The sequence below is a fragment of the Cucurbita moschata genome, unplaced genomic scaffold (assembly GCF_002738365.1).
Source record: "Cucurbita moschata cultivar Rifu unplaced genomic scaffold, Cmos_1.0 Cmo_Scf00028, whole genome shotgun sequence".
NCBI lineage: Eukaryota > Viridiplantae > Streptophyta > Magnoliopsida > Cucurbitales > Cucurbitaceae > Cucurbita > Cucurbita moschata.
This window is the reverse complement of record NW_019268544.1, coordinates 864,562-884,510: the sequence shown is the minus strand read 5'-3', so window position 1 is coordinate 884,510 and position 19,949 is coordinate 864,562. Positions and strand designations below refer to the sequence as shown.

The window sequence follows — 19,949 nt, the reverse complement described above, 5'->3', positions numbered from 1 at the left end:
GGATGATTAAGAATCGGAGACATTCCCAGTCAAAATGAAACATTAGTACTCATCACAACACACAATCAAAAATAACAGCTCCATAGTATTATTATTCATTTCTGAAAACGTCAATACAATATCCGAAATACAACAGAATTCAAAGCAAGAAAGCAACGCTACAGAAAACCTTGAACTTACTTGTTTGTTGATTATGGATTAGTGATCATTTTTCAGCACTACACAAGATTAAAGAAGAAGCTTACTTCTTCATGTTTCCAACCAAACATCTCACCAGATCCTGCAAATCCTCCAGAGATAACAGCCAAACCTGTATTATGAATACCATGGTAAGCTGCCTAAGAAGTATTTGGGCAAGCAGGAAATCCTGAACCTGCAAAACTCGCAACGTATGTAAGAACGATTTTGAAAAATCAATATACAGAACGGGGGTCAATAACATTAAAAGACCGACGATGATCTCTACTTCGGTTTTAAGTATGATGAATATATCTACCAGTTGAAAGTCTAAGTAAAATACTAGTTGGGAACAGCACAACACAGGTCAAATTTTGAGGGATAGAATATGTATTAACCATTATTTCATAGATTAACCTGTTTAAGAAAGTGGTAATCATCAGCAAACATGACTGATCCTAAAGTTTTGGCCTTCCTCTTTAGTCTTTCCTCAAGACCTATGCAGGCTAAGCACTACATGCACACATTCTACTTATGATATCAGGTTTTGTTTTATCCTTTGATTCCCATGAACATGAAGGGCTTGCGACTAAGGTGTATGTGGGTAGAGTTTATAACGAAGGAACGACAAAAAGAACGATGGATAGGGGTAGCTGTGATCGATTTAACAATGGTTTGAAATATACTAGAAGGTTCCTCGACGTTACTCACTAACGACTATTTCTATCCTATTTATTCTTTTCTAAGGCGACCGAGACGAGGTTAACAAAACTGGAAAATTCACATTCAATAACACGTGACAGGGAACCTGTCCTCCACCTGCACAGTGGAAATGGGCAGTGAGCTACTTCTTTTAGAAAATGGGCTGTTTGATAAAGGGGAAAGGATTCTACTATGGCCCCTAAATCGAACCAAGAAAAGGACAGAGACAAACCAGTAATGTCTCTTTCAGGCAAGCAACAGCATCCATCATGTTCTCTAGTACTGCTTAGAAGGATCGAATTCATCTTCATTTTGTACAAGGTCATTGCTTCCACCATCATCCTGATGACCACTCCCATTGTCTGCCTTTTCCCTGTCCCTGTTCCACTGTTCGATCTTAGCCCTTCTTTCAACGCTACTTTCCCTGCCAGGACTTCTATTCCTCCTTCCTCCTGGGCTCCTACTCCGTCCCCCTCTATGCCTAGGGCTACGGCTTCTAGGCCTCCTGCTTCTATCATGGTACCGAGGGTCCTTGTCTCCATCTCTTCTACTAGATCCACGTTCACGACCACCATGTGGACGCTCATCATATCCATGATGTCTATGGGGGCTTTGGCTTTGACTTCGGCTTCTACTACGCCTGCGCCTGTTCCTCCCGAATAAACGCCTTCTCAACTCTCTAAAAACACATGGAAAATTACAACAAAGAGCATATGGATCATTAGGTAACCAATTCCTCTTCAGAGAAACAAGGGGGTCGTGACGACGATATTACCTGCTAATCTTCTTCAGATGCATAAAGTTACAATAGCCACCACGATTACATACATTTTCCTCATATTGCCTACAAGTAGCTTCTCGGAAATCCGTCACCGGAGAGAAGTCAACAATTATGGGTCGCCCTGTTACAAATTTCACAAATAGGACCAAGTAACTACATATCAAGACTTCATGGGTACAAAAGAAAACTAAATAAATAAAAATGAAGAGTACGTAGCAAGCATTGACAAAGTGGATATCTGCAGTCTAAATCTTAACGACAACGATACAATAACAGAAACCCACGAATATCCCATACTTTATATTTGGGAAAACTCCATCAAACCTCCAAAGTTGCAAGCCAACTTCAGGACATTATTGACATCCAAAAATGAAAATCATGTAATCGAATTGAGCTCTTAAACACATGACTACATTATCAGCATTGAATCGACCAACCACCGCTATACATGGTGTTTTAGAAACTATTTTTTTCCTCTAGTAAAAGTTAGACTAGTGATGTGCCAAGAAATATGATAAAAATATATATATAAGAGATAAATCCTTTATTTGAACCAGGAATCCAAACTAAATTTCACTAAATCTACATTAGAATGACTTAAAAAGAACGAATTTGCATTTATCGTCCTGAGGAATGTTCATGACACTAAGCTAATACAAGAGTACTCATATAGCATCCACAGGATTGGTTCCTTCATAAAAGAAATTCAGCAGGAAAAAGACATAAAACCTGCATAGAAACGTCCATTAAGATTATGAAGCGCATTAGCAGCTTGTTCTTCTTCTCTAAACTGAACATAAACATTGCCCACCTGTCGACGGAGTTCAAATCAAACCAGTCAGTAACACAGGACCCAATATAGCTTCAATTTGAAAGATAAATGTAAACACACCATATGGTCAGCCAAATTATCACAAATATTTAAGCTTTCAAGATCTCCGTATTTGCTCAGCTCCTCGAACAGATCTTCGTAAAAGTCCTGCATCCCAGACGCGAAAAAGGAAAGAAAAGGTTTAAAATCCAAGAAACAAATGTAAAATCAAGGAAAGGGCGAGAATGAAGGGGGAGTAGAAACCTCGAAGTGGTCTTGGACCTTGCGAGGATCAAGGGATTGGCCCTGAGGGTCAACGCCGGGGGTGATCATATCAGGTCTCTGATACATGTTAGAGAGAAGAAGTGTAGGGCTGATGCTGGGCTTAGTGTGAAGCCGGGAGCAGCGATCTCCATGTCGGCAGGCTCCAATCTTGAAGTAGAAGGGGCAGTTAACCCTATCCTTCTCCGTTCCGAAAATTGAAGCCAAGTGTTCCGCCATTTTTCTTTTGCTCGAGACCGGCAGAGTTCTGCTTCTTCCTCTTCTCTCTGATCTGGTTTTAATGATTAGGTTTTTTAAAAAAAATTAATATATAATTAAATTAAAAACAATAATAACATCAACCAATTGGCAGGTTTGCCCGAGTGGTTAAGGGGGAAGACTTAAGATCTTCTGCACATAAGTGCGCGTGGGTTCGAACCCCACAGCCTGCAAATTTTAGTACAATTTTAAACCAAGACATATAGAAACCTCTTTATTTTTTTTTAAATTTTACAAAATATTGCATTGGATTTGTTTGATTCTATTGATACTGGATTTACATTATTTAAATATCTCTCTTTTTTATAAAGTTAAATTACATTAGTTTACAATTTTAAAACATAAATTAAATTTGATGTAACAAATCCATATCAATTTTTTATTAGCATCCAAATGACCCCATATACCCATCAGTCAGCAACAGACTTGCCCATGTTTGCCTTACAAAGGCTGCTGTTTTAGTCTAATCAATTTTAGTTTTAAGACTTATTTGGGCTTGCTGCCTAATCTTACTGTCATACTTGTCTTAAAGCGTATTGATTATGTCCCATTGTCCCAAAGTATATTGAGTATGTCCCAATCATAATGTCCCATTGTCCCAAAGTATATTGAGTATGTCCCATTGTCCCAAAGCGTATTGACTATGTCCCAAAACATATTGTCTATGCATGTCGGACATCCCAATTATGCTCGTTCAGAACGTGTTCAATTATGCTTGTACGTGTTGTCCATTGTCACATATCCCTTCCAAACTTGTATTGTCCGTAGTCGCATGTATGTCCCTTCCAAACTTGTATTAGTCATTTTATGAAGTTTTCATGTTGTGTTGATAAAATAGTGTATAATCGTTCACAATAATCATATCTATAGCTAAAATGCACCAAAATATACAAGAGGGGATATGCTATCTAATTTGTTATTAGCTAATAGATTTAAAATTGTGTTCATTTTCGATGGCCAAATTGTTTGCTGAAATTGTTGGCTGAATGGTTTATAGAGTTAGAACAAATGTGATCGAGTTAGAACAAATGTCATCAAAAAATAATTCTGAGAAGTACTTAAAATATGATGTTTGGTAAAGCCGCAAGAGATAAAAGGGAAGAGAACGAGGAAATTGAGAAAAACACGTTGAACAAGCTTTAAAAGGAACTCGTCCATTTAAAATCATAGCTATGCGCAACTACAACATGACGCATCATGTCTTCCTAGACAAAGAAAAAAAGAACTTCTCGGAACACACTATTGTTCAACCTCTCAGAACCTTCTGAACTTATTAAGGTAAAAATTGGGATTATCTGAGTTCCACAAAACAACTACCCATCCATTCTCGCAACACTTTCCAGCTTCATCTAGTACGGCTCAACAGGCTTGCGGAAGTTAGCTCCAGCATACACTGCAGCTGACCCAAGCTCCTCTTCGATACGCAACAGCTGGTTGTATTTAGCAAGACGTTCCGATCGGCATGGAGCTCCGGTTTTGATTTGACCCTGAACACAAAAGTATCCAAAATTCAATCAATCAATGAAAATGATACCTCTACAGAGATCTGAGATTAACATATTGAAGAATGAAACAACACATACCGTGGCCAAACCAACAGAGAGATCAGCAATGAAAGTGTCCTCGGTCTCTCCACTGCAACCAAGTAAAACTCAGTTCCATTAGAAAGGAAGGAGAAAAAAAAAAACATTTCTCTACAGAACCAAAAATGTTGAATTTCCAAACCTTCGGTGGCTGGCCATCACTCCCCAACCAGCACGTTTTGACATCTTCACGGCCTCAATACTCTCAGTGACGGATCCAATTTGGTTGACCTTAAGAAGAAGAGCATTGCAAGTTTTTTCCTTGATGGCCTTCTCCACCCTCTATGACAATGGGAAAACAGAAGTGTTAAAAAGGGTTTGAAGAATTTCAGTAAGCAATAATAGTTATATGTTTCCCTGAACCAAAAAAAAGTCAATTCTTACCTTGGGGTTAGTCACCAAGAGATCGTCTCCCACAATTTGAACCTTATCTCCAATTTCGCTGGTCATCTTTGCGTAGTGCTCCCAGTCATCTTGGTCGAATGGGTCCTCAATAGACACGATAGGATATTCAGAGGCAAAAGACTTGTACAGATCCTTAAGAGCATCTCCTGAGATCTTCTGTGAGCCATCATTGTTCTGAACCAATACAATCACAAGTAAATAAATTGAGATTGTTCATTGCAAATTGTCCACAGCTATGGTGATTAATGTAGACATTATTGACTTAATTAACCTACCTCGGCTTTGAAGTTCAAATCATAGGTCTTGTCTGATCCATAAAACTCAGATGCGGCAACATCCATTCCAATAACAACCTAACATAATAAGAGAAAAGCTCTTTAAATCTCCCACAGTTAATGGATATGATAGATCAGCAAGAACATTGAACGTGTTAAAAACTAACCTGGCTAGTGTAACCAGCTTTGGCAATTGCAGTTTTGAGCAATTCAAGACCTTCCTTGTTCTCCTGGTAAATATGACATGCAAAGATGTAACTGATAGGAAATGAATAACCGTATAGCAAAATGAGATGGAAAAATAAAATTAAACGAATGAAGCACCTGGATGTTAGGGGCGAAACCACCTTCATCACCAACATTTGTTGCATCCTGTCCATACTTCTTCTTGATGACAGACTGCAATTTTTCACATACAGCTTAGGGTATTGAACTAGAAACTAACAGCAATGCATGCATTTGAATTGTTATTTAAGACAAAAACTATAACCAACCTTCAAATTGTGGTAAACTTCCACACCCATCTTCATGGCTTCTTTGAATGAAGAAGCTCCAATCGGTAGAATCATGAACTCCTGAAGACAAGATATGTTAGAGACAGTCTAGATATGTCAACAAATAAATGGATCAGCAAAAGTCCAGATGCATGCCTGCATTGCCAGCTTGTTTCCTGCATGTGATCCTCCATTGATGACATTGAATGCAGGAACGGGAAGAACCAAGTTCTTGTTACCAGCAAGATTGGCGATGTGCTGCATAAAAAATAAACAAGTATTTGAAAATTGAAACCATTTGATATTCACATCCCATCAGCGATTTAATAAAACATACGCATCATCAAGCTTCTAGCCATCGACATTCTAATCCCTTTAAAAGAAAATACCTTGTAAAGAGGAATTTTCTTCACGCTAGCACCAGCTTTGCAAACAGCAAGTGACACTGCAAGGATGGCATTGGCTCCAAGCTGGAAGTTGAAATTACGTCGTTTATAAATATCAACTCCGAATTTTAAAAATATAGTGACAAAGGAAAGCTAACCAATACCTTTTGCTTGCACCATCCCCACTCGTTAACAGTTCCATCGAGTTGTTGAACCATGAAGTTGTCAATCTGGGCTTGCTCAGTTGGGTCCTGAAAAGAGAAATTTGAAAAAAAACTTCCGTCAATATCGGATATGTACGATATTAAAAATGCAACAACAAATCAAGAGCATGGCTAATCAACGAACCTTTCCAATCAAAGCAGGGGCGATAATGGCATTGACATTCTCAACAGCCTACAATAGCATACAAGTAAAGGGTGACGTGAAATCCACAGACACTTGAATTATCAGCATCTAAATCTAAGAAAATATAAGCCATGCAATGACAAAAACTGTTGAATCATTACCTTTGACACACCCTTCCCAAGGTAGTCAGATCCTCCATCTCTCAACTCAAGTGCCTCGTAAATACCTTAAGAAATTTGAGAAACAAAAGGATTAGATATAAAATCCGACTCTAAATCAAGAGATCGTTAGATCGCAGAGCTTGCCCTAAGTAGAACCCAAACAGAAATGAACAATGTAAACAGACCACAGACGAACAGGGAGTAGAAATACAATATCATACCAGTAGATGCACCGCTCGGAACAGCTGCTCTAGCCAAGGTTCCATCAGACAACACGAGATCAACCTAAAACGATAACACAAAATAAGAATTCAACAATCTAAACCTGAGATCGATCTTAAAAATAGAATTAGTACATCATCTTCAGAGAAAAATTATGAATCTCATCACAATCAACCACAAAAATCAACAATCCCAACAACCATTGCACCCCAATTGATCTCTATCTAACAAATCCACCAGTCGATTTCAGCAATTCAAATCGATAATCTTGAAAATCGAGAAGGATAATAAGACATAACAGTAAAGAATAGAGATCAACGATTTTAAGTAGAAAGGGATAGAGATTAGCACCTCGACGGTGGGATTTCCACGGCTGTCGAAGATCTGCCTCGCCTTAACGGATTGGATCGTAGCCATTAGCGAAAAAAATTCAAAATTAGATCTAAGGAAATGGAGAGCAGAAAGAGAACAGTGGAGAGAGTTGTAATTGATTGTGTTTCTGTGAACGTACAGACGCCTCGTATTAGTAGTTGCTTAGAACAATCTCAGCCGTTGGATTCGAATTAGGTTTCATAACCGGTGATAATGCATCCGCTCCGTTGATTTAGGCCACAGAAATATTTTAATCCATTTTAAAAATTATATTAAATTAAATATTTAAAAAATTAAAAAATACATTAAATTAATAGAGATGAGCAATTAAAAAAAATGACAAGAGCATCCACGCCTGCCTTTTGAGCATCAAATATTAAATTACATTTTTATTAAATAATATTATAATTGACTTTATTCAATAAAAAAAAAAAGCTTATTGGAATATTCCAAATTTTTAATCAAGAAAATTACAATATTATATTTTAAAATTGATTTAATGTCAGCTGACTTTCTATTCAACATTTTGAAGAAAATACGAATAATTTTAAGTAAAAAAAAAAAGAATATTCATGTAATATATATTTGTTTAAAAAAATAAATTGAAATTAAATAATTTAAAAAGAAGCGTGAATGATGATGACACCCACCAATGGGCGTTGAAAGCGTAATAACTGGCCGTTGTTACTAAAACCTAACGCTCAGCCAATGGAGAATCGGAAGCGGTTGGATTCAATGGGCGACCAAAACTACGGGCCACCGGCGCACACGAGGTCCACAAAACTGCCAACTTTGGTGCATAAAACTCGCCGCCAATCACCTGGTAAAAACAGCCACCTTTCTTTTTGAAAAATAATTAATTTTTTAATAAATTCAATACTAACTTTAATTTTTTTTTTTTTTTTTTTTTTTTTTATAAAAATGGAACTATTGAAGAATCAAATAATAATAATTATAAATAGTATAATATTATTTGCTTGAAGCTAATGAATTCGTATGAAGCTTCCTTAATTAATTTATCTGTAGATTCAAATTAGCTTTCGTATTATTAAATTAAAAACGGAGTTAAATTTTTGAGCTGACCATTTCAAAACTAACATAAACACGATCATTTTGAAGGAAATCCTCATTTTTAATTGGAAATGAGAGTGTGAGAAAATATTTCTCTCCATTAATTTAACGAGATCAGGATTATATTCTTTGTTCCCATCCATAACCAATTTATTAGAATCATTTATTATATTCTTTGTTCCTGTCCATAACTAATTTATTATATATACCTTTATTTATTTTAAATCTAAAATATTGAGATGTAATATTAAAGTTTGAGTTTTTATAAATTATGCGCAACATTATTTATTTATTAGAATTTATTATTAAATTTATGAAATATTATTAAATTTATTAGAATGTTCCCAGACAATTCTCTTGAAGAAGTGAGAATGATACGAACCAGCATTAATTATGTAATATAAACTTCAAGAAAAACGGGAAGAAAATGTTGTTCAAATTATCACAAAAGGTTACAATTCATGTCACATTAAAAAAGAAACATGTTTCATTTATTTTTAGATGATTATGATTCTAATCTAGAGTTACGGTGCTTTTTTTAATGGACTCAAGACTCTTATTTACTTTAGAGTTACATTTTCACCGGAATAATTATGGTAGGAAAATATGAAAGTTACCACTCTTGAAATTTCTCATTTAAGGTCAAGCGTTTTCAAATTTTGAAACTATATAAAAGCCATGTATTTTATATTTGTAAATTAAACTTAAAAATACACTGTCCTAGGCTCATGGACATTTTTAAATACATTCTAACACCCCATAAATAAAGGGAATTAGATCCAACAAGAGTAAGGCACCCATGTAAGACCCAAAGAATCAAAGAGTAAGGCACCCATGTAAGACCCAAAGAATCAAATGGGAGAAATTAAAAGATTAAGCAAGGATGAGGATCTCTTATACCCTAACAAAATAATGTTAAGGAGCTATAAGACCTATGGAAAAATGATTGGAAAGGCAAAGTAAGTGAAAAGGACAAAAATGTCATTTTTCCAATTATCAAGGATCTTCCTCGATTTTTAATTACTTAAATTTCAAGATGCTCAAGGAGGTAAAAATGACCAAAAAGGGATGAAGAATATTTAGAAATATTATAGATTATTCTCAAATTACCAAAATACCCCTGGAAGAACGAATAATTACGAAAATGCCACTATGATCAGAATCAGAGCGTCTACCATGGCAATCTGAGCAAAATCTCTCGAAACTCAGCCGTTGGATCTTCCCAAAAATTAGTTATGATCTAGAAGATGGACAGATCATCACATTCAACGGCAATTATGTAAAACCAAAGTCGGTGAGGCTTTGATCGGAGTATATATTTTCGGCGGATTTTTTAGAAAATTCAACCGCCAATTCACGACGATTCTGGAGCTTAAAATGTCGGTTTAAGCTCCGCCTATAAAGTCTGAAGTAGGGGCAACAATATGGAACAAGACTCGAGCAAGGTCGAGCACCCATTCAAGAGTTATGAGCGTTTAGTTTGTGGGTCTCCTACTCTTGGATTTCTTCCAAATTCGAGAGCAATTCTCTACCATTCCTCCTCAAACTTATTCCTATAGTTTCTAAACAAGATTACCCACAAGTTATATGAAGGAATCAAGAGCCGAAACGTTGTAGAACAAGCTACTTAAGAGATTGAAAATTCGGTGTTTCGGGTGAGTTGCATACTGAGAACGATTTCTGAAAATTAAGGTCCCACACTCAAAGACATTCCTCCAAACCAATTCCTATAGCTTGGGGTAAGGATATGAAAGAGGTTACATGGAGAAATCGGGCCTTGAAAACCCCTATAATCGGCTGCCCAACAAGAATCCTCTGTTTTAGCTTCTGAGGAAAATGATTTTGGACGAACTTTGGAGGCGAATATCTTTGGCTACGATGTTAGGATCACACAACAACGCACACACTCGATCTAGATGAACAAAAAGAACGTGATAGAAAAAATGCAAGGAGAACTTTGGCTAAAAGATTTATATTGATGACTTCAAGTATGTACCGTAAGAGAGAATATAGAGAATAGAAAAGTACATTTTCAAAACTCTGCGTGATATATATATGGTGTAGCTTACTATATTTAGCTTTACCAGATATAACCATCTACTATATATAACTATTTATCATACGTAGCTTTACCCGATATAGTTTTTTATCATACGTAGCTATTTACTATTTATGACAATTTACTTTATATGTCATTTACTAAATATAGCTTTACTATGTATAACCGTTGACTCAGCTATAAATAAGCAGATTCCATAACCTAACAATTCTCCCACTTTGAGACTGATCCAGTAAACCAAGAATTTCATTCTCAAATGATCATGAATATCTTCACTGCACCATACCAATTGAGGTTTGCAACCTCAATATTCCAACATCAACACATTTTGTCAACATGTTTGCTGAATTCTTTGCACCCTCTATCTTCTCAAAACACATCATCATCTTCCACTAACCTACCAGTGAAATGGAATTGTCTTCCATGTTTTATCTTTAAATGATAGACCGGTTCCTCACCAACTGTATGACACTCTGACCATATCTATAAAGAATCTTTTAGTGCTGCTTCTTGCCCAATTCTTCCAGATAGTTAGTCATCCATATCGTCTTCTTTCCAACTTCAGTTATTGCCACGTACTCAGCCTCAGTACAACACATTTTTGAAGCCTAGACGTTCCATCATCCATGGCTTGCTCCCACTTGGTTGTATCCTCCAACTATAGAGCCTCCTCAAAGGGTTGTGGTTCCCTTTCAACAACAACAGATAGTGTAATGAAGGTACATACATATCTGGTACTCTGATAATACTGGATGATCTTCTCAACACCAGTTTAGGTGTCACTTGCTCCACTGTTGATTCCTCTGCAGTAGTCTTAGGAGTTTCATGAGTATTTGCTACAACATCACTAGGTGAGTTTTCTTGCAACTCAAGCTCAACTCCCACTTGCTTCGTGGTCTTGGAACCTTGCTCCACATTTGGTTCCTCAGCAGTAGTCTTAGAAGTTTCATGAGTATCTGCTACAACATCACTAAGTGAATTTTCCTGCAACTCAAACTCAACTCCCACTTGCTTCGTTGTCTTAGGATATGCTCCACATCTGGTTCCTCAGTAGTAGTCTCAAGAGTTTCATGAGTATCCGCTACAACATCACTAAGTGAGTTTCCTGCAACTTAAGCTCAACTCCCACTTGCTTCGTTGTCTTGGAACCATGCTCCACATCTGGTTCCTCAGCAGTAGTCTCAGGAGTTTCATGAGTATCTGCTACAACATCACTAGGTGAGTTTTCCTGCAACTCAAGCTCAATTCCCACTTGCTTTGTCGAACTTTGCTCCACATATGGTTCCATTTCCAACCACACTTTCTTCAATTCTCTAGCGGTCTTTGTGAAGCTAACTCGTTTCTGCTTGCTCATAGTGTAGTTCTCACAACGACCCACATCAACAGATTTCAAACCTTCTAAAACTTCTTTCGCGGCCAGTGTCTTCATTCCTTTCACGCTTATATGTCCAAGTCTATTGTGCCATAGACTTGAATTTGAAGCACTCTCACCAACAGCAGCTATGTTCATACATCCTGTAGTGGTGTATAAGGTTCCAGATTTTGAGCCACGTGCTACCACCGTAGCACCCTTCATAATCTTCTACGAACTCTTCCTTAACTTTGTTGCATAACCTGTGCTGTCCAACTGACCAATAGAGATCAGGTTCTTTTTTAGACTAGGAATATATCTGACATCTTTTAATGTCTACTGATTTCCTGCCGGAGTTTTTATGCAGACATCTTCTTTTTCTTTAATCTCCAAATCTTTGTTGTCGGCAAGATACACCTTCTCGAAATTTCCAGACTTGAAATTCCGGAACAACTCTTTATTTGGAGACAAATGAAAAGATGCACCTGAATCCAAAATCCAGGATTCAATCGAACTGTCCACGCTGAGGATTAGAGCATCCCCAATGTCTTCTGCTGAATTTATAGAATCATCATCATCTCCAGATTTGTGATTCTGCTTCCTCTTTGGTCTTGTACAACCTGTTCAAAAGTGACCTTTTTCTCCACAATTTCAACACGTTATGTTTGGTCTATTTGGAGATTTTTTTCAGTTCTTTGATTTCGATCGCCCTTCGGTTTACTTCTTCCCCATTGGTCAACACTGAGAGCAATACCCGATGAATTTCCAATTTCTCGTTTGTGAATACTTTCGCTGAGAACTACATCTCGAATTTCATCAAACTTCAGTTTATCAGATCCTTGCGAACAGCTCATTGCGGCAACAACAGTATCCCACGACTCGGGAAAAGATGACATCAAAATCAATGCTTTAATTTCATCCTCAAAATTAATTTTCACCGAACTCAGTTGACTTACGATCATATTGAATTCATTTATATGATCAACAACAGATCCACCTTCAGACATCTGTAAATTGAACAATATCCGCATCAAATACACCTTGTTCATAGCCGACAGTTTTTCGTACATTTTCGACAGCGCCTTCAACAGATATGACGTTGTCTTCTCCTTGATGATATTAAACGCCACATTTCTGGATAGCGTCAACCAGATCAACCCTAAGGCTTGTTGATCCTTGAGCTTCCACTGCTGCGTGGTCATGGTATCCGGAATCACCCCCAACAAGGGTTCGTGAAGACCTTTCTAATACAGATAATCTTCAATCTGCATTTTCAAGAAATCGAAATCGGATCCATCGAACTTCTTAATTCCAATCTATGAACTTTCCATCTTCACAGATCGTGGTGACTTCCGCTGGCTCTGATACCAGTTGTTAGGATTGCACAACAATGCACACACTCGATCTAAATGAGCACAAAGAACATGATAGAGAAAATGTAAGGAGAACTCTGCTAAAGGATTTATATTGATGACTTCAAATATGTACAGTAAGAGAGAATACAGAGAATACAAAAAGTACATTTTCAAAGCTATGTCCGAGGGGATATATATATGGTTTAGCTTACTATATTTAGCATTATATATAACTATTTACCATATATAGCTTTACCCGATATAGTTTTTTACTATACATAGCTATTTACTATTTATCACAATTTACTTTATATGTCATTTGCTAAATATAGCTTTACTATGTATAACCGTTAACTCAGCTATAAATAAGCAGCAACATACGATATCGAAGCTTCCATAGCCTAACATACGATACACGAAAAGGTATGAAACCAATCCCAAGCTCTTCCTTGTAATACTATCTTTACGTTTCATGAAGAAATCTAGGGGAGAAACAGCGATATCGGAGTTGTGGAAGTCGATTTTCAGACGATGGCGCAAAGGACGCGCGTGTCTTCTTCCTGTCCAGAGGAATAAGACGATGACGTGGCCGGTTTAGTTGAACCGGCCAAGTCAGCTCAAAATCTGACATTCCCTCGGTGTTTCTCAATTTTAACCCCCTTCTAGACCGGTTCACATAACAAACTTTATGGTTCTAGAAACTAGACACAATAAGGAGTCTATGGAAGGAAATTAGAAATAATTTGGATACCGGAAACTCAAGAACAAAGGTCCCAAACATCGACGACGAGGTAAGTAGCCACCTTGGACTTTTTGTTAAGAAATACTTGTAGGAATCGCTTGGATTTCCATATGAACCCTAAACCAAGTATGAAACAAGGATATATGAAAGAAAAATTCAAAGAACCGTGAGTTAAGGCCTTGAATGAGCCCTGACCAAATTGCTTGGGATTTAAGGAACGTTAAAATAACCTACTAAATGAGCCCTAATGCCTATAAAATTTTAATGATGAGCATATCATAGTATGTTTAGATTATATGTGAAATTAAGTGGTCAATAGATAAGGATAAGTAGGTAAACCAAGAAACGGGGCAAAATAACCATAATCCCTTACGGATATTTACCTACGGTTCATAACCTAGATGACCTCCAAATACTATGAAACTCTACAGTAGATCTTATTTTATGATGATTGATGAGGTGGTGGAGTTTGAAACCCATTAGAACTCGTTAAGTAGCAAAACCAAGAATTATGGGTAAAATGACCATAACGCCCCTAAGGAAGACTACCTACGGGTTAAGCCCTAAATGATCTCCCAACATTATGAAATGATATATGAATCCTTATCTCAGGAGGTTGTATAATGTAATGAAGTTTAGGAGTCATTGGGTAACGTTAGATAGCGAAACCAAGATATGGGGTAAAACATACATCACAATCCACATGACTTTACCTCCTAGGATGATTAAAGAGGTATCCATGAAATAAGAGATTCCCCACAAGTACACTTGGTTTCTAATAAGATTCTACATGTACGAGACCACGTTGGGGCTATTCCTAAGAAGAACTTGTAAGTTCCAAGCTTGACCCAAGACGTTATGTATAAACCTAGGATCCCCGAGAATACAAGGAAACACATAGGTTAAAGCAAATGACATGCTTAACAAGTTACTAGGATCCCTGCCCAAAGTAACCACTATCTCCCATCACGAAGTGTACCACAAGATCCATATTCCTCTTTAGGTGAGATGCTCTGCTATATGTACCATGAGCAGGTTGTCATGATGGACTTATTATTTTCCTAACCTAAATGAGATGTCCTGTAAGACGATATGCCAACAGGATGCCACGATTATGATAATGCCAACTATGCACTCATGGGGAGAAAACTAATGGTTACTTTGGAAGAGTTTTCAGGACCAAAACATGATGTATGACATGACAACCTCTAAGGGTTAGTTCCTGAAAACAAAACAAGAAATCATATCCTAGCTCAAGGTCTATGTATGCTCCAAATCACCAACCACGTCCTATAAGTCTATTTTATATGACACGAGGATAAGCTCAAGATTTCAAGTTGATTGGAGTAAGTTTGGAACATAAGCCAAAATAGAACTTAAGGAAACGCCCAAAGAAAACATGTCAAGATTCAAAACTCTTCTAGAACCCTCTAAAGAACTCCCTAGGAATCTATGACCTTCCAGAACAACTCATACTAAGATGGGTTCATATGATTACGAATGCATGTTACAAGTTATGCTTCAAGAAAATAAGAACATTAGAAACTTACAAGATTAAGAGCCAAGAACATTACGCAACAAGCTTTACAACTACAAAGCTAAGAAGAATTCTAGGTACCACTCAAAGATAAGGGACCAAAGTCCCTAGACATAAAAATTCAAGTGTTAGGCAAAACTCTAAGCATGTCCAATTGTGGTCCATAACTCCCACCATGCGGTGCTTTCTAAGGAGGCATTTTTCCTCTTGTAGGTGGGATGCCCTGTGACACAATCGCACTTTCGAAGGCAGCGGACTAGCGATTTGTGCGACACTCACTTTCCAACGACCAGTGAGCTAAGCCAATTTGTTCTTGCGTCGCCTACGGCCAAGCGACGTATAATCGAGTCTCTAGCCTCGGTTTTAAAAGAAGATTTTAGAAAACGAGGAGAGAGAGAGATTTTAGAAAGAGAGATTTTGGAAAGAGACGTTATATAAGCAAGCAAGAGAAAGATAACAACGGCTTAGCATATATAACCTTGGGTAGGGAAAAGTTGACAACTAGTCATATCCCCTATAGTACATTCTGAGCCATTTTATGTCTGGCAGGCCTGGACATGATATTTTTTAGGCGTCATACGCCCTAGAACTACAAAAGGAAAAACACTAGAATGAAAAGACATGATAAGGGTTTGGCTTGTCATGGGCATGCGGCCATGGGCAACACGCCCTGGACGAGCATGACCATGACATCCTCCCCCATCTAATTGGTTGACGTCCCTGTCAACCGACTACTTTCAAACCTTGCAATGTGGGTGGCGACGGAGTTCAGATCTTCGGCGCGTTCCCAGCTGGTTTCCTCTGTAGGGAGATTCTTCCACTTGACAAGGAATTCACGAATCGTCCGTACAGGTCTTCCTATCTTCCTAACCCTGTTGCTAGGATCTCTTCTACTTCTTTTGTTTCTTTTGCTTCAGATCGATGCTCGGTCTCGTGATTGCATTCCGTTGGTCGTCGTCTAGGTCAAGGTGGTAGGGCTTCAAGTTGCTTACATGAATTACTGGGTGGATTTTCATCCATGCGGGTAGTGCAACTCGGTAGGAGGTAGCCCCGATCTTTTTAAGGACTTCAACCGGGACTTCATATTTTCGAACTAGTCTCTGGTCCTTTCGGTTGCGAAATCTGATCTGTTCTGGTCTTAGCTTGATGAGAACTTGATCTCCTGCTCGGAATTGAAGGGGGCGACGCTTCTTGTCCGCCCACTTTTTCATATGCTTGGAAGCCTTCTCTATATCTGTCGTCTGCTTCCATTCTCTTGTAAAGTTGTGAGCTTGAGGGTTTTTTCCTGCATAAGGATGATCAATAATATGGGGTAAGGCTGGTTGTCGTCCACTTACAATTTCGAAGGGACTCTTTCCCGTAGACGAGCTTGTTTGACAATTGAAGCAAAATTGGGCGACATCTAACAGTTGTATCCAGTTCTTCTGGCGAGCGTCGACGAAGTGACGTAAGTATTCTTCGAGCAAGTAATTGAACCGTTCTGTCTATCCATCGGGTTGAGGGTGATAACTCGAGGAGATGTTTAAGGTTGTTCCCAAGAAGGCGAATAACTCAGTCTAGAATGTCCCAATGAATCTGCCATCCCTATCACTGATGATGCTTGACAGAATGCCCCATAACTTTACAACGTGTTTGAAAAAGTTGGGCTGTGAGTTCCGCCGAGCATAATTTGGGAGTGGGGATGAATGTCACATATTTTGAGAATCGGTCCACGATAACCAAGATGGCGTCATATTCCCCGACTTTTGGGAGGTGTGTTATGAAGTCTAGAGATACACTTTCCAGGGTCTTGTTGGCACAAGTAGAGGTTCCAAGAGTCCTGAGACTTTGGCTTTCTTGACTTTGTCCTGTTGACAGATGAGGCACGTCTTGGTGTATTGCATGATGTCGTCTCGCATGTTTGGCCAGAAGAACCCCTTCTTTATTAGGGTGTATATTCTTTGCCACCCAGGGTGTCCGGCCCATAAGGTATCATGACATTCCTGAATGAGCTTCTTTCTCAGTTCCCCCGTTCTTGGGACATACAATCTGTTTCCTTTGGTCATCAGGAGGTCTCCCTCAACCAAAAACTGTCGTGTTTTCCCAGCTTTAGCTAGTTCGACGACGGCTTTGGCCGATGGGTCTTTATGTAAATGTTCCTTGATGATGTCGCGCATCGATCCATCGATCTTACTTGAATGAATATGGGCTCACATGCACAAGGCCGCATGTTCGCCCTTCCGACTTAGTGCGTCGGCTGCTTGATTACTCTTTCCTGCTTTGTGTTCGAACTTGAAGTCGAATTCGGTCAACGACTCCTGCCACCGGGCTTGTTTTGCCGTTAATTTTGGTTGATCAAAGAAGTGGCAAATGGCGCTGTTATCCGTCTTCACTACAAACTGTGACCCCAAGAGATACTGTCTCCAGACTCGAAGGCAATGGACTACAGCCAGCATTTCTTTCTCAGAGACAGTGTATCTCCGTTCGGCATCGTTGAGCTTTCAACTTTCGTAAGCGATGGGGTGGCCTTCCTGAATAAGGACCCCACCTAGAGAAAAGTCGGAAGCATCTGTTTCTATTTCAAATGACTTTGTGACATCTACCAACCCGAGGACAGGACCCCTCGTCATGGTTGTTTTCAGACTTTCAAAGGTCATTTGACAATCAGTTGACCACGACCAAGGGTGGTCTTTCTTCAACAGCTCTGTCAATGGGGCGGCTCATCGTGAAAACCCTTTGACGAACCGCCTATAGTAATTGGTTAATCCTAAGAAGGACCGCACCTCGGATACGGAAGTAGGAACTTTCCATTCTTGGATAGCTTTTATCTTGTCGCTATCCATACTAATTTGTCCACATTTGACGACATGTCCAAGGAAGTTGATGCATGTTTGTGCGAATGCACATTTCTCTTTCTTCACATATAGTTGATTCTGCCGCAGCTTGTCAAACACCAGCTTCAAGTGCACTTTGTGTTCCTCCAGGGTTTTGCTGTAGACAACTATGTCGTCAAGGTATACTATGACGAACTGGTCCAAGTATTCGTAGAAAACTTGGTTCATCAACGTGCAAAAAGTAGCTGGGGCGTTTGTCAAGCCAAAGGGCATTACTAGGAATTCGAAGGCCCCATATCTTGTTACACACGTCGTCTTCGGCTCGTCTCCCTCGGCAATACGTACTTGGTAATACTCGGATCGTAAGTTCAACTTCGTGAAGTATTTGGCACCGTGAAGCTGGTCGAACAAGTCGGATATTATCGGTAGTGGATATTTGTTGCGTATTGTCACCTTGTTTAAGACTCTATAGTCTATGCACAAACACAACGTCTCATCCTTCTTCTTCTGGAACAGTACGGGGGCCCCGTAAGGTGCCTTTGCCGGGCGGATGAATCCCGCCGTCAACAACTCATCCAGTTGTTTCCTCAATTCGGCTAGCTCGGGCGGAGCCATCCGGTATGCGTTCTTTGCTAGCGGTTTAACCCCGGGGAGGAGTTCGATTTCGTGATCAATGCCTCGACGAGGTGGTAATGTTTGGGGTAAGCTCTCTGGCATTATGTCAGCATAACTGTTTAGTACCTCCTTGATTTCATTTGGGACAGTTTCCTCGGTGGTCGCTTCTTCCATAGTGGTATTGCCATAAATGTGGGTTCCTCTCGTGCGAATCCCCTTTTTAATTGTATGGCCGAGATCATTCGAATATTACCTAGTTGCTTGATGCTTGCAGGTATTACTGTGGGGTTGCGGTCGGTGATCACCAAACATTTCGCCAGTGGCATTGGGATAATTTTGTGTTCCAAGAGGAATTCCATCCCAAGTACCACGTTGAAGTTGTCCATGTGAACCACGACAAGGTCTAGCTCCCCTGTCCAATCCCCTATTTTGAAGGGGACTCTTTTGGAAACTCCCACAATAGGCAAGGCCTCAGAGTTGACAGCTTTCATTTTCCCAGGGTCCTTTCCTATGGTGAGTCCCAATCTTCGGGCTACTTGATCGGCGATAAAGTTGTGGGTTGCTCCTGAATCTATCAGAGTGCTCTTGCTCGGTTGAGAATTTATTGCCGCATCTACGAACATGAGTCTTTTTTCTATTATCTTCTTCGGTTCAACCTTCCGTTGGAGGGTTGACAAGAATTTAAGCGCGCCCATTCAGGGATTGTCTTGATCCTCCTTCTTGTCTAACATAGACTCGACCCTTGCATCATTGCTCTCTTGAATAGACACTTGGAGCGCAGTGAGAGAGGCCCGATGAGGACAGTAGGATACGTTGTGGGGACCTTTACACAGCATGCATTGTAAAGGCGACGTTGGGTGGTTCCTTTGATGGTAAGGTCCTCGAGATGTCCCCGCTTGATTGTTCTGAGGAGGTCTATCCGTCCATCCGCTTGGTCTGTCATTACCTCCATTTGGTCTGTTGGGGTTTCCATTTCGATGACCTGGTGGCTTGTATGTTTTGCCCCCAGTGTTTGGGGCCGGTGTCGTTCTTCTTTAGGATCCTGCTTCGTTCTCACAGTCTATGAGTCTCTCGGCGCAGGCCATTGCGGCAGCTAGGGTTTGGACCTTGTTCTTATGTAGCTTTGTTTTGGCCCACGGCTGTAACCCA

General features: G+C 39.3%; 2 protein-coding genes and 1 non-coding gene across 4 annotated transcripts; 1 reads left to right on the top strand and 2 right to left on the bottom strand.

Moving 5' to 3' along the window:
- Positions 1-65: 65 nt before the first annotated feature.
- Positions 66-3,013, bottom strand: LOC111463415 (splicing factor U2af small subunit B-like). 2 transcript variants are annotated; one of them, XM_023107344.1, is made up of 6 exons: positions 2,736-3,013; positions 2,553-2,639; positions 2,390-2,471; positions 1,655-1,781; positions 1,112-1,558; positions 66-996 (listed from the first exon to the last, which is right to left on the bottom strand). In XM_023107344.1, the coding sequence occupies exons 1-5, from the start codon at positions 2,970-2,972 to the stop codon at positions 1,156-1,158; spliced, it is 936 nt and encodes a 311-aa protein (XP_022963112.1). In that variant the 5' UTR covers positions 2,973-3,013; the 3' UTR covers positions 66-996; positions 1,112-1,155. The 2 variants fall into 2 exon arrangements, with proteins under 2 accessions (XP_022963112.1, XP_022963113.1); XM_023107345.1 differs by having other exon boundaries at positions 66-310.
- An 88-nt stretch (positions 3,014-3,101) lies between these two features.
- Positions 3,102-3,184, top strand: TRNAL-UAA. The gene has a single exon. It is a non-coding gene; the product is annotated as a tRNA-Leu (tRNA).
- Positions 3,185-4,125: 941 nt separating this feature from the next.
- On the bottom strand, positions 4,126-7,394 carry LOC111463425 (enolase-like). The gene is made up of 15 exons (XM_023107357.1): positions 7,237-7,394; positions 6,885-6,948; positions 6,664-6,728; positions 6,503-6,550; positions 6,319-6,405; positions 6,158-6,238; positions 5,925-6,026; positions 5,769-5,849; positions 5,599-5,673; positions 5,442-5,504; positions 5,275-5,352; positions 4,979-5,173; positions 4,737-4,876; positions 4,595-4,646; positions 4,126-4,498 (listed from the first exon to the last, which is right to left on the bottom strand). The coding sequence occupies exons 1-15, from the start codon at positions 7,300-7,302 to the stop codon at positions 4,361-4,363; spliced, it is 1,335 nt and encodes a 444-aa protein (XP_022963125.1). The 5' UTR covers positions 7,303-7,394; the 3' UTR covers positions 4,126-4,360.
- Between the last annotated feature and the right edge of the window lie 12,555 nt (positions 7,395-19,949).

What these genes read in the sequence shown, in the direction of transcription:
- LOC111463425 (XM_023107357.1), bottom strand. Translation starts at nt 7,302, where the DNA reads ATGGCTACGATCCAATCCGTTAAGGCGAGGCAGATCTTCGACAGCCGT. An exon ending in TCCGAGCGGTGCATCTACTG is followed by an intron (nt 6,729 to 6,884) that starts GTATGATATTGT and finishes AAATTTCTTAAG; the next exon opens with GTATTTACGAGGCACTTGAG. An exon ending in AGAAAATTCCTCTTTACAAG is followed by an intron (nt 6,027 to 6,157) that starts GTATTTTCTTTT and finishes TTTTTTATGCAG; the next exon opens with CACATCGCCAATCTTGCTGG.
- LOC111463415 (XM_023107344.1), bottom strand. Translation starts at nt 2,972, where the DNA reads ATGGCGGAACACTTGGCTTCAATTTTCGGAACGGAGAAGGATAGGGTT. An exon ending in AGGTCCAAGACCACTTCGAG is followed by an intron (nt 2,640 to 2,735) that starts GTTTCTACTCCC and finishes TCTGGGATGCAG; the next exon opens with GACTTTTACGAAGATCTGTT. An exon ending in CATCTGAAGAAGATTAGCAG is followed by an intron (nt 1,559 to 1,654) that starts GTAATATCGTCG and finishes ATGTGTTTTTAG; the next exon opens with AGAGTTGAGAAGGCGTTTAT.